Below are 13,588 nucleotides of genomic sequence, written 5' to 3'. Positions count from 1 at the left end.
TTTCGTTAACACCAACTGGCAAATTTACAAATTCTTGTTTTTCATCACAAATATACAAATACATTAAATATGTAAATGCATTAAGATAACTGCTTAGCATAGAATGTAACATTTAATAAATAACTATTTCTTCCTATTTATTTCTGCCATCTCTCTCATTCTCTCCCCTATCTAAGAGGTATGCAGGTCTGTAGGTGAGTATACCTCTCTCATCCACGTACTGGAGCAATGGATTAGGGTGGGTGTTATCCATACTACCTAAAGATGTATACCTGGAAATATTTTGTTTTAAAAAAATGAAGTTAATTATTGCTGCTTGTAAGACAAATAATAATTTTAATTTAAGATTTGAGAAAAGTTTTATCAGGTGTAATATTTTTGCATAAAACAAAAAGAAAATCTTTCATATAATATTTCGTTAATGCAGTTTCTACAGTTTAAAATACATCTAAAAATAACTTAGGGTCGTTCCCTAAATATAAACTATCAAAAAGTGAGTGATAAAATAGCTCTTTATTTTCACATGGATTTCAACCAAAGAACTAACTTGTTTCAACTTTAGCAATACAAAAAGGCCAGCGAAAAAAGCCTATCAGCCTATCACTGTGTGTTTAGGGTAAAAATTTCTGAGCTTATCATAAAATCTTTTCTGCTTGAATGTCAACATTCAGCCTAACAAATCTTAACTAGGCTGAGATGGCCTACATTTGCTTATTTTAAGATTTTAGAAGTTACAACCAGAAAGTAAACAAAATGCCTAATAAAAAATTTCCTAAAATTTTATATTTTGGGCTGATGAAGTAGTTGATAAATTGAAAGTTTGTGTAAATGACGAACATACCCTCGGTCGTATAAACTACAGTATGGTAGACATAGCTGCCTCAGGAAGAGCCAGACATGCTTGTAGTGCCAGTGTAGGAGTGGGTTGACACGCATGAACTGTGGCCAGTCAGGATCTGTCATGGAGAAGTCTTGCAACTGACCTGAAACAGTAGATACAGATATACTTACAAAACATGTTATACAAGGGCTGGGTGATTTTATATAACACTGGCATGAAGGGGTGGATGGGATGGCATGGCCTAGCGGTAGAGTGCTAGACTGCTAACCCAAAAGTCTTGTTTGAATCTGGGTTTAAGTCAGTAGAACAACCCTGAGTCCACCCAGTTATGATGGGTACGTAACTCACGTTACGGAAAGTAAAGGTGGCTGGGCATAATGCTGACCACATTTTGCAGATGTCACAGAAACAGGTGAACTCATAGCCTCTACTTCATTTGCCCCATGGACTGTCAATTTCAAAAAGGGAACAACCTGCACAGGGGCGTAATAATCTATGTCAAACAGGATGTGAATTAAGAATTTCTCACACGTCAGTTGCTAAATATGTTTCCTCTACACCTTTACTTTTTTCTACCACCTGATAAGGATATGGAGTTCACTTCAATCTGGGAACAACTTTGTGCAGGGAACTCAAGACTTTTGTGTCAGCAAACGCATGCTCTACCTCAAAACCATGCATCTCTCCCTAATTAATACTTACTAGCACAAGGATCAGTGGCCCTTGTTCCCATAATGACTGCCTTCATATTTGGATGTTTTACTGCCAGAGTTCCCAGGCATTCTTTGATTCTTCCATCATAGTGGATCATTTCTAATTTGTACCTAAAAAAGTTGGCCCCAAAAAAATAGTAAAGTTGTTTTATAAAAAAAATTGCCTTCACTTTAAATGAATTACAATTGACTGGTCATACTGAACAGATAAATGCTAGAGCACAGGTTCCCAATCTATGGGTGGCATATCCCTTGGAGGGGGAGGGGTCGTAATGGGTTTTCTGGGCAATTTGTATGTAAAACCCAACAATAATATTATTTTTAACAGTATGTGGGTCATGTATCACAAGTGGTCGCCAATCAAAAAAGTTAGGGAACCTGTGTGCTAGATGATATCTAAATTTAACTGATGCACTTTTCTAGAATGGTAGTGACAGGGGAGATAACTTAAGCCACAAAAGAAAGAAACAAGAGACTAAAGATTAGTGCCTTAGATCCTCTGTGATCATAGGACAAAAATCTAATACAAAATGATCACATTATAGTTTGTTACAAGAAGTTTTTTTTACTAAGCTTTACCTGTCTCGAGATAACTGAACAAACTTCTCCACCTCAGGGAAAGGGCAACGACTTCTGATGTACAACGCTTGCAGTTTCTCTTCAAAGTTGGGATATTTTCTATTGATCAAGGGAACAACTACTGAGTACAACAATAGTTTTGACATCTATTTTCATTTTATGCGATAATAAGCTAATCATAGTTTTGTTTCATATATAACCATCAACAACCATACTCATACATTTGTTTAAAATTTTACTTTAACCACTATTTTGTTTACCTAGTCTAGTGAATGTAAAAAGTAAATTTCCCTTTCAAACCTAAAGGAAGTAGAGTTCACCAGTTTCTGTGACCTTGGTATGTGAAGGGATATTGTGGTCAGCCCTATGCCCAGCAGCCTTTACTTTCCTTTATGTAACTCAGGTACCCTTTAAAACTGGGTGAGCTCAAGGACGTTCTATAGACTTGAACCCGGATTTGAGCTTGAGACTTTTGACCATGCTGTCCCATTTTAATACACTAAATCCATGATTAGCATTTATTTAAAAAGCTTATTTCTAAATATAGATAGATATATAATTCTAAATAAACTTACTTTTTAGCCACAGCATAAAACAGATGTAAAAGTACAGTACAGTCTTTGCCACCATTGAATCCAATACATATATCAGACAACCTAAAAATGCACAAATTTTAAATAATTTACAACATACATTTATCAGTTCATATTTACAGCCTAATGAATTATAAATGATTTAAATTAAATTAAACGTAATTTTAAAAAGTAATATTTCAAATTTTTTTGTTTGATTTCAATTAGTTTATGTAATTATTATTTTAAAGCATTAAGAAGAATAAAAATATAGCAGCAGGCTACCATCCTTCTTACGGGTATGTATCCAAGGCCTTCTCAAGCGTCTCTACCGCATGACGAACACAGCTGATGTAATGGTCATCTAAGCTGGGGTCCTCAAGGATTCTGTACACGCACTGGACGGCCGTGTCCACTGGATCTTTGTTATAGATCACAACTGAGCCTGAATGGTCAGATAAAAAAAAGAACATCATTCAATGGGATTTGAAATAAGATAATTTTTATGTATATTTTTCACAGAATAATTTTGAAAGTTACAGCATATAGGGTTTTAATAAGTGTTACCAAGTTATATCAAGGATCATATGGTAACTTCGGATATCATACATATTAGAACTCACAATATTCATAAATAAATATCAAAGATAACAAAGTCCTATAAAATTAGCATTAAGTTATGGAAACTTAAAATCATCAAAACAAGTGGCACTTATTAAAATGTTAATGGTACATTTGAATCTATATATTTGTAAGTATCACTATACAAAACCTGGCCATTACCCAGACCACACCCTAATCAAAATGCTAACTATGCTGTATTAATTAAAACTTAAGTACTGTATCATCTTGCTGATGTTTTAATGAGTATCAAATAAGTTACCTTCAGGCATCTTCAGTGCTAACTCTCTTGAGGCCTCTTGTAAGGCATTTGGGTTTGTTGATTCTAATGTCAGCTTTACTTTATAATAGCTAAACAGGAAAGATCATTTTTTTAAATTCAATACTAAGGTTAAAGACTCTTTTAAGTACTCAAAAAATGAGATAAAAAGGATTCTCTATTAAAATGTAGTTGAATTTGGCACTAAGCCCACTTTGGACTTTATTTTGTTAGAAAATCGTTTTCTTTTAGATAGTTAACAAGTTTAAGATTGAATAACCCTAATGACTGTCCCTAACATTAAACTTGATACTACTACCAACCTAACATTGTCAACCCATGTCTAAAAAATTATATCATCATTAACATAATTATTAATTAGTCTAGCCTACATGTTATCACCTGTTGATCTGTCTCTAACACTAAACTTGATACTACTATCAACCTAACTAATTAGTCTAGCCTACAAGTGATTACCTGTTCATCATGTCAGGATAAGAGCCTATGACAACACTCTCCTTGAACTTGTCGGCCACCTGAGTTATCAAGGCTGCTATGGACGCCTCATCTTTATTCACAAAGAGCTCTTCAGTGTGGAAACAAACATTAGGATTTTGAAACAGGTGCTGAAAGTTTAAAAAAAAAAGAAACAGATGCTAAAAGTAAAATAGAAATTAAAAACTTTAAATAAAAAAAAAAAGAATTGATACTTATTCAAATGTGACAGCTAATTTTTTGTTAATAGTGAAAACGTCATGGGCTAACTCAACAATTTTCAAATTTCGGAGCAAGGACTTATGCTTGGTGAGGCGCAAATAGTTTAACAGAAAAGTAAAAATATAAATGGATTTAAGTAAATTCTTGTATAATATTACAGTAACACCTGGTCTGCAGATACTCAGATTAAAATGATTTAAATGTATTGAACATCCGTTTATCTTATCATTTCATTAGTATGTTGATTTGGAAGGTTGAATCCTTAGAAGTTTTGACCCATAATGAGCTAAAAATATCCATGGTAAAAAAATCCAAGGGACTGAGTTTTGAGCGTCAGATTTGTTTAGAAGAAGACAGTATGAGACCATAAAGCATGGAAACTTCTTCTTCTTCGTTCTTAATTGAGAATATGGTGGAGGATTCAGACAACAAGTCCAACTTCGTGGACAAACCGGACTGTGGTCTCCAGTTTGGCAGGTGCCCCATATAATTTTTCCCTGAGTGGGGTGGGCAGGGGCCAGTGTCTGACTCGTGCCTGGCTATACAAAGTACATTCCTGAAGTACGTGCTCCGTATTTTCCGGGGCCTTGCCACAAGGGCACATTTCGGCACACCCAACCTTCAGTTTTTTGTGCATGTGTTGATTTAGTCTGTTGTGGCCTGTTTTAAGTCGAAAGATTATGTATTGTTGTTTTCGTGTCAGATTATAATAGCCATCATCTTTATTGTAGTGAGGGTGTGTGACAGACCCCATTTGCGTTTGTTTTTTATTATTCTTTTTATTTCATTTGGGTGTAGCGAAATTTCCGGTTGTGGTTTCTTTCCCCCAGCATGGAAACAACTTAAGACATTGTAATAACAGAAGACAGTCTTTCAAATGGTAGAAAATATGTAAAAGCAATTATGGGCGAAGAAGGCAACAACATTTATATTACAGAAGCATACAAACTAAGTTTAAAAAAACATTTTAAAAGATTGAATGTTAGCAAAGCTTTGTGAGTATACTGAAGCTAAATATGTAATGACTGGTGCTAATGTAATAAAGGAACATTTGAACTCAAAAGAAACTGAAATTATTTACATATGAATCTTTGGAAAAAAATATAATTTCTTACTAATTTTATGAAACTGGCTTTAGCACCAATTCAATTGCGATCCTTCACAACAACTTATGGTTGATTCAAAAGTTTACAGTCTTAACACATTTTAAATCACATTAATAGTCCCTGAGTAATTATAGTTTTATCACTGTTTAAAGTGTGATACTGATATCATATACCAAGCATATTAATTTTCCACTCTTTAAAGTCAACCTTTGAACCTGGCGGTCCACAGAGCCGATGAAGTAGAGTTCACCTGTTTCGGTGATATCTGCAAAAGAAGGGATAGTGCCATCAGCACTTAACCCCGCCGCTTGTTGTTTCTCAAACTTGAGTAAGGTACACATTTAAGTTGAGTGGACTCAGGAACGTACTAAGTACTATGGACTCAAGGCACGGAACCAAACTTGTGAACTTTCATGTTAACAGTTGCACGCTATACCATCCAACCAAACCATCCCAAATGCGTGCATAAATGCAGATATATAATTAAAAGTAAAAAAAAATTGATAAAAAACGTTTTAATAACAAGCTTTTATGTAATAATGGACTAAAAAGTAGAAAATAAATTATAGACTACTATTTAAGGGCATGGGCGGGTGTACTTTTCGTCATAAATCTACTAAATCATCGATTTCCAACTTTCACTTGATCTATACTGAATAACCATCGTTGAATCTAAAAATGACATTGTTATGACCCTAAAAGCATTATTTATTTATGAAAAACCGGGTTTAAAGTAGTGTGTACAGCGTCATTTGTTTATTATTTTTGTAAAAATAGCCATTTTTCGACCTAGAAAAGTACTATTAGGCTTCGCGTAAGCCTAATGTGTTTCATATCAATGGAAAGGCCGTGACCTCCTTTCTTTACTTGTTCTAAAATTAAAGAACCAATCAAAATACCTATTTTAATGTGATTATTTTTGTACGTCATAAAGTTGTTTATTTTACTAAGTCGGGTTTTTCCGGTATGCAAATTTTTTACCTCAATTGTTTCATTGGCATTCAACGGCGGAAGCTAGCTAGCGATTGGTCGTTTCGCTTCGGTAGTAAACATTTCCTTAGTTTCAGCGCGTTGCGATGTTTGATTTGGTTTAATTTTGTTTCTCTAAGCGTCTACATTATTTTAACATATAATTATTTCAATTCAATATATTATTAACAGTTTAGATTACGTTGCGTGAATTATCATAACCAGTGAGATAATTAAATTTGTTTCTTTTTCGATTATGGGTAGAATCAAACACTCGCTAAAAATAGATACACACATCTAGATCTAAGTAAAGTCTAAAACAAGGCACGTCTGAATGCATCTGATTGCAGCTACCTGTACTCAATCTACCACTATTCAGACAAGTACTGATGCAGATGCAATATGCCCATTTGCTAAGAAACTCCTGCAATATAAGACACAGTTTTTACAGACAGAAGAAAGCAATGCTACATCTAGTACTGATAGTGCTAATTGTAAACCACAGCCATGCAGAATTATTGTTGACGGTGATTTACTTGCCCAGAGTGTAACTGTGATATAGTTGCTATTATTGATGAAAAAAGTGTAAAGGATTTCCTTCAAGCATGGTGTGGCAGTTGTAAAAATGTTGTAAACAGTAAGTATACAACTGCAAAAGAATCCAGAACAAGGCCATTCAAAATAAACAAAACCATCGTCTTAGCATCATTGGCTTTAGGTATTGGATCATACAAAATATGCTGCTGTTTCTGCGATAGCAGAATTCAATTTTGGGCACATGCATGTTATGGCACTGCTGTCAAAACAAGGAAACCATAGTCGAAGAATAAGTGAAGGACGCCAAAAAAGACGCCTTGACAACAGCCTGACTACAGCTTTAGGTAAAGGAAAAGAGTGCCAAAAAAAAGGAAACTATGAGATGAACAAGCTAAGAAGGAATATAGTCAGCAGCACCATACTTCAGGCTATGAATATGGTCAATTTTAATGACATAGAGCGGTAAATTTTCATTTTGTGCAACTTTTCGTTGGTTTTTTGCGTTTTTCTCAGTTTGATGTTTTTTTGTACCATTGTTGAAATAACTTTGTTAATAATTATCAGAATCGAACTAAATTTGCTCCAGTTACGCTGTATATATGTTCAAATAAAACTGATAGAACACTTTTTGAAAAAAAAATTAAAATTTTTTTTTATTTTTTAAATAGTGAAAAAATTGGACGAAATAATGAAATTTTTACAGTGATGTATGGGAAAAAAAAGTAAAAAAAAAATTATCTTCATTTTTGAAAATGTAATCTATCAGAAGTCTTAAACACATGTGTCTTCAGACTATATTAAGTTTTCACGAAATTTGTACAATCCGTTTTTGAGTTATTTCCACTTAAAAATCGTCAATAAAATCCAATATGGCCGCCATCACCATGACAACGGAGGATTTAAAAATTTAAAAAAAATATTTTTATGCTTAACCCTTTGAGTTATAACTATTAGCCAAATATTATATCTTTAGACTCGGAAATAAGGAAGTTGGTACTCATCACCCGCCCATGCCCTTAAATAACTATAAAGAAAAGCGTGGGTCACTTTAGTATCTATTGGATACCTTTACTAATGTTAAGGAAGACACCCACGCTTTTCTTTATGCCTACTAATTCGGTCCAAATTTTAATTCATTCATAAAAAATTTATTAGGCATCCAATTAAGTCAAATTTAATTTCAGATTGCATTGTCTTCATGTCTTGACCCACATGTCAAATGTGAATCGTATCGGTCAAGTAGAAGTGACCGAATTTTCACTCCTGCGTTTCGATCTAGACTGACGACAGACAGACGACAGAGGAAGTGAGTTAAATAAAAGCTTGTAAAAACAAACCAAAATGTCCTCCAATTTTTGGCTCTCAATTCTGTAGTGGAGGATCACAATTGCCATAAGATGAATTTTTTAATATTTGGGCATAAATATTATACAATGTCAAACTTAATGATGCAAGTGTTTAAGGCCATTAGTAACAATATTTCACTGTTTAGTCAGTTTAGATGCCTTGCAAAGTTGAAAATAGTTATAAGACAAATATTAATTTGTGTTAGTTACCTCCCATTTATTGATAATCAAGGGAGACAACCAATAACAATGTTTTCAAATAAGTAAAAATAACGGAAATTCAATAATAACATTTCAACAATACAGATTGTTGTTTGACAACATGACAAATGAAATACATATATAAGACCGTTTTTCTATTTTTTATTTTTCTAAACTTTTAAAATTATCATTTGATTCAATCCTGAACAGAAAACCTTTAACAGTATTTAGCACCTAATTAGTAGAGAAAAAACATTTCCTAACTGATTCTCGCTTGTTGTTAGATTGATCAAGGTGCAGTTGATAACTGCTATCCTAATATATAATTCCCCATGTGCGCACATCTCTCTCTCTCTCTGTCTGTCCGCAAATTTGCGGGACATCACGTCAGAAACGGCAGCGATATATGGAGAACTTTATACGGACTTTTGTTGAAAATAATATGTTAGATGTTTTAAATGTATAACCACAATTTTATTTAAAGAAGAAAAATAAAAATTAAAGGCGTATTTGAATGTAGAGAAACAGTACTATTTATGTAACCGGAAAAGCATTAATAGATGTGAAAAAGAACGCATAAAACTGTGACGTCACTATGGCTTATACATTAACTAATGACGTCATCTGCCGTGTTTAGAATAAAAAGAAATGAACTATTTCATTCAAATTTGATTTAGATCTACGTACACTATGAAATGTATACAATACAATTTTTCCGGCCTAAACTCATAAAATTTATTTTATTTATTTGGATTCTAGATCTAGATATTCTAGATTCATCTATTCAAATAATACATTTCTATACTAAAGTACTTCAGGCCTTATTTACTTTATTGAAATCTTTGTTTATCTATGCAATTTGCTAATCTCTATAATATATAAGGCAAAGTTGTCGGGTGCCCGATAGGGCACTTCCCGGCGCCGCAGGCGCTTCAAATTTGGCAGGATCTTGCCTTGGGGCGACAGAACACGGGGGCCGGTTGGCCGAAAAGTCTACGATGATGGGGTCAAAACTGACCTCGACTGACCGACGCCTTATATGAGCTATAAATAGAAAAAAAAATGTCCACGGAGGAACCTCTTCATAACTCCTGAGGTCGTAGACCGACCCTCGGGCGAATTAATTAAGCATTCAAATTCTCAATGTTTTCGAAAGCCTAAGCGAAGCTGGGCAGCATGCCTAGTTTCTTATAAAAATAAGAGAAAAAATTATTAAAACTGTAACTAAACACCTGTTGTGCTCAAAAACCAAACAAACAAGCACAATTTTAACATAATCATCCCTTACCCCCAGTTGCACAACAACAATAGGTTTGTTGTCTAAAGTTTTGCTTCTTTGTCCTACCCTACCCAATAATGAAATGATGACTAACTGATAAATAAAAAAAGTTAGACCTGAAGATAGTACAGGGTTAAAATTTAATGAGTAAAAAAAAAGAAACTAAAATGGAGACCTGAAGATAGTAGAAGGTGAAAATATAATGAGTAAAAAAAAAAAAGAAACTAAAATAAAGTTTTTTACATGCACTGACTTACCCCCAGCATAGTGAAAGCCTTCTCCAGCAGGTTAGGGACACCAGGAAACATGTAGACATTGTGGACAGACACCAGTGGGTATTTTGATTGTTGTTTTGTTTTAGGGTCAACACCAAAATACAGTTTTGCTGTTTGTGGAACCTACCAAAACAATTGCTAAATTCTAATCAAAAATTATTTTTTTAATAAATATGACAGTAAAGGATATAATAAAGAAAAATAAATAAAATATAAATTGTTTATCAACTAGAAAAAAAAGATTATTAAATAAAAAATGTAATTAATAAATTAATAAATTTATTTAGTTTATAGAAAATTTTAGTTTCTCTTATTTCCTTTTAACTAAAATAAACAAATTACTAATTCTTTTGTTTAAAAGTGAAGAGGTGAGACATGAAAAATTGTGAAAGAGTATCTAACCTAAGTTTATAATTTAAACATAGTTTTCTTAGACTTCAGACCTTAGCCATCTTCATCTCAGCCGAGTTCATGTCTGTGGTGTGGAACCACTCAGTGATTAACTTCACCAGTTCCGGGTGCGCTTCTGTCTTTAGATTAAATGCTTTGGCCACACCTTTCAGTAAACGAACAAAAAATTTGATTGTACACTGGAGATGAAGTAGAGTTTATCTTTTTATATGACCTCAGCAGCAATGGAGTATGTGAATCCCACTTTCACTCAACTCAAGGCAGATAACTCTCAGAGCTGGATTCCCTCACTCAACCAAACTACACTACATATATTAATCATTTTTAAGTAAAAATATTAATTGCAATTATTTAAAATATTACTTTTTGCCTATTTCATCCTAAAATTAGTTTGGAGATTTTTAAAAATTCAAATGAAAATAAAAGAACTTAGTGACGGAAAAGATTATGCTCATTAATCAGGGGCAATAACTCACCATCAAATGTCATGTCATCATGGGTAGGTCCCACTCCTCCCGAAGTGATAACATGCGTAAACTGCTTTGAAAACAATTCCACTTCTTTTGCTATTGTATCCACAGAGTCGCAAATGACTGAGATCTGTAATTAAAATAAAACTTTGGTTCAAACTATTGAAAAAACATATTATACTAAAATGATTAATAAAAATTTGATTTTCTCAATTCCTAATTTTCAAAAGGGGAAGAATAATTGTTAAAACCTTAGGTTTCACAAGCAGATGTTTGAAAAAGATAAATTCCACTTTTCATTAGATTGAAGAATTTATCATTTTATGTTCAGTAAACAAAGGCAAAACCAGCTGTCACCCAAATTTCTTGTAGCTGAATAATCTCTTAATTTACTTTAATTAATAACAGAAAAATTATTACAATGTATAAAAAGCAATTTTAAACAATATTTGATTGATATTAATAGTTGTCCTTTAAAAAACCTGCTCAACATTCTAATATGATAACGGTAACATTTACTTATAGTAGAGTGATCGCTTGCATTATTGTGATGTATAGTATTTATTTTCTACTTTTTAGTTCAATCAGAAAACGTGGGTTTTTTTAAACTTTTTTAATGATTATTATTTTCTACTTTTTAGTCTTTGTCTGTTTGTTTGCATTGAAATCTTGCTATCGATTTTATCTTTTCATTTTCACTTTTTTTTGGGTAAACGAAGACAACTCGTAAAAAGACAACTCGTAAAAAACGAGAGACCCTTTCTTCTTCGGTCTCAATCGCAAGTGAATGATTGTCAGAGGTTAGTTGATAGCGGTTAGGACGAGGGCTGGTTACTGACTAGAACACATAGATTTGAACCCGTGTCGAGTGGGATAGCAATCGTGTGCCCAACCACTCGACCATATCGTCTCCCCCAAACTGGCCACCAGTGGTAATAGTTACCTCCTGTAAGTTTAAAGTCGGTTCAAACTAAATTATCTGCCCCTAAGCCTGTCGCGACGTGGGATCGTTCGCTTCACTGCGCGCGGCAAGAGAGAGGCGAGCTACGCGTCGCTGGTTTTTTTTCTAATGGCTCGCAGAGGAGAATTATATATATAGATTATATAGCGGTCTAAAATGCTCAATAAAATGTTTCCATTGATCAATTTAGTAATAATAACAATTGAATATTCTATGGTCATCCAAAAGAAAGCTTCCCTGAAAATTTCAGCGCGCTAGCTAACTGGGAAGTGCCAGAAATTTCGATCGCAAGATTGGATTGGAAAAACAGACAGAGAAAGCAAGTTAAAGAAAACGTGGGAAAAAAGCACCTAATTATGTACCTTTTGCACTTTAACTCCCAAAGAGAACAATTTTTTACAGATAAAATTGGAATTTGTGTCTAATGTTTGGCCCTTGAGTATTTCATCTCCAATAACTGAGGAAGATATAACAAATAAATGAAAAGTTAGAAAAAATGTAAATGCAACAGTAAAAAACTTTACTAAATTACTTTCCACACTGCTTCTAAATTTAAACAAAAAATTATTTCACTGTAGTTGGACTAACAAAAAAAAACATCTGCTACTTCTGTGATACATATACAGTAACCTTTTGAGGAATTATAAAAATTCTTTTAGGGAGGCTTTACATAGATGAAATCCTGCTGTCATAAAAGTATTGAAAACCCCACAAACAAATCCATCCTATGTAACTGTAAGATCATATTCATATGTAGGGTACTTCTCAGTATCTGCTTGCAATTCTCAATACTAAAATTTTTATCATTTGCTTTTTGATAACTAACTTTAAAATTAGCAATAACCTTTATTATGAAATTGAATTATTGGTGTACATTTAACAAATACTATGATTTTTTAATACCTATAATGCCAGCTGTACTCTGTCCATTCATAGTTTGGCAAAAACTTCTAGGTGAAGCTCTTGCTTTGTTGTACTGCAATAAGCCTGTTGTTGTTTCTACATTAGGGTTTAAATCTGAGTCTGCCATTCTGATCCCGTTGGTCTTGAAAAAACTTAAATGCCTCACGATAACGTTTAGCCGATAAATACGTGGGCATGTAACGGATATGAATGGCATGAACGTAGACTGTGTGTATCAATAGTCATTGATTTCTCTTGATAAACCATCAGTCATCAGTATTCAGAAGTCTTAATAAATGTTATGAGTGTAGGCTGTAACTGTAAGTCTACAACTACAAATACTCCAAATACTCAACAATAAAAATAAAATTAATCAACAAGATTTCTTGCTTATGTAAAACTAGTAGACTTCTAGATCTAGATGTGAATCACTGTGTACCCTGTAGACTCGAGGGGGCCCACTAAAAAATGACTAAAATGACTAAATTTAGTTTAATTTAGGCCTAAACTGAGTAAACTCCTAAACCAGCCGATATAGAGATCTAGATCTAGATCGAAGGCTTACTGAATGTAGATCTAGTCTATGATGAGTTTCAGATCTAGATTTCTAGAATCTAGATCTAGATTTCTAGATCTATGTAAAAAAGAATGATGCTAGATCTAGAATCAAGTCTAATCTAGATTCTATACAGTGTGGAAGAGCCGGTGACCCATGAACTGCAAAGTCATAACTTATCTTCCCTTGCCTACGATATTTTTCTATAAAAAAACAAAACAATAACACTGCGCATGTTCTAGATTCCAAGGGAAACCACTCATATGGATTTG

At 33.5% G+C, this 13,588-nt stretch overlaps 1 protein-coding gene across 1 annotated transcript; it reads right to left on the bottom strand.

Annotated features, from left to right (window-relative positions):
• Positions 1 to 2: 2 nt before the first annotated feature.
• LOC131939908 (FAD synthase) lies at positions 3 to 13,426 on the bottom strand. The gene is made up of 13 exons (XM_059298446.1): positions 12,761 to 13,426; positions 12,220 to 12,314; positions 10,903 to 11,026; positions 10,459 to 10,571; positions 9,998 to 10,138; positions 4,063 to 4,211; positions 3,589 to 3,677; positions 3,003 to 3,150; positions 2,709 to 2,789; positions 2,134 to 2,232; positions 1,544 to 1,665; positions 842 to 983; positions 3 to 272 (listed from the first exon to the last, which is right to left on the bottom strand). Exons 1-13 carry the CDS (start codon positions 12,975 to 12,977, stop codon positions 134 to 136), a joined length of 1,659 nt encoding a protein of 552 aa, XP_059154429.1. The 5' UTR covers positions 12,978 to 13,426; the 3' UTR covers positions 3 to 133.
• Positions 13,427 to 13,588: the final 162 nt, after the last annotated feature.

The sequence above is a fragment of the Physella acuta genome, unplaced genomic scaffold (genome assembly GCF_028476545.2).
Source record: "Physella acuta isolate Inbredline_101_S28 unplaced genomic scaffold, ASM2847654v3 ptg000300l, whole genome shotgun sequence".
In the NCBI taxonomy this organism is placed as follows: domain Eukaryota; kingdom Metazoa; phylum Mollusca; class Gastropoda; family Physidae; genus Physella; species Physella acuta.
The sequence above is the reverse complement of the archived record's forward strand: the minus strand, read 5'-3'. Positions and strand labels throughout refer to the sequence as shown.

Coding starts and splice junctions, on each gene's coding strand:
- LOC131939908 (XM_059298446.1), bottom strand. CDS start 12,977: ATGCCATTCATATCCGTTACATGCCCACGTATTTATCGGCTAAACGTT. Junction 1,666..2,133: donor GTTCAGTTATCTCGAGACAG/GTAAAGCTTAGT, acceptor CAACTTTTTTAG/GTACAAATTAGAAATGATCC. Junction 273..841: donor TGTAGTTTATACGACCGAGG/GTATGTTCGTCA, acceptor AAATATTTCCAG/GTATACATCTTTAGGTAGTA.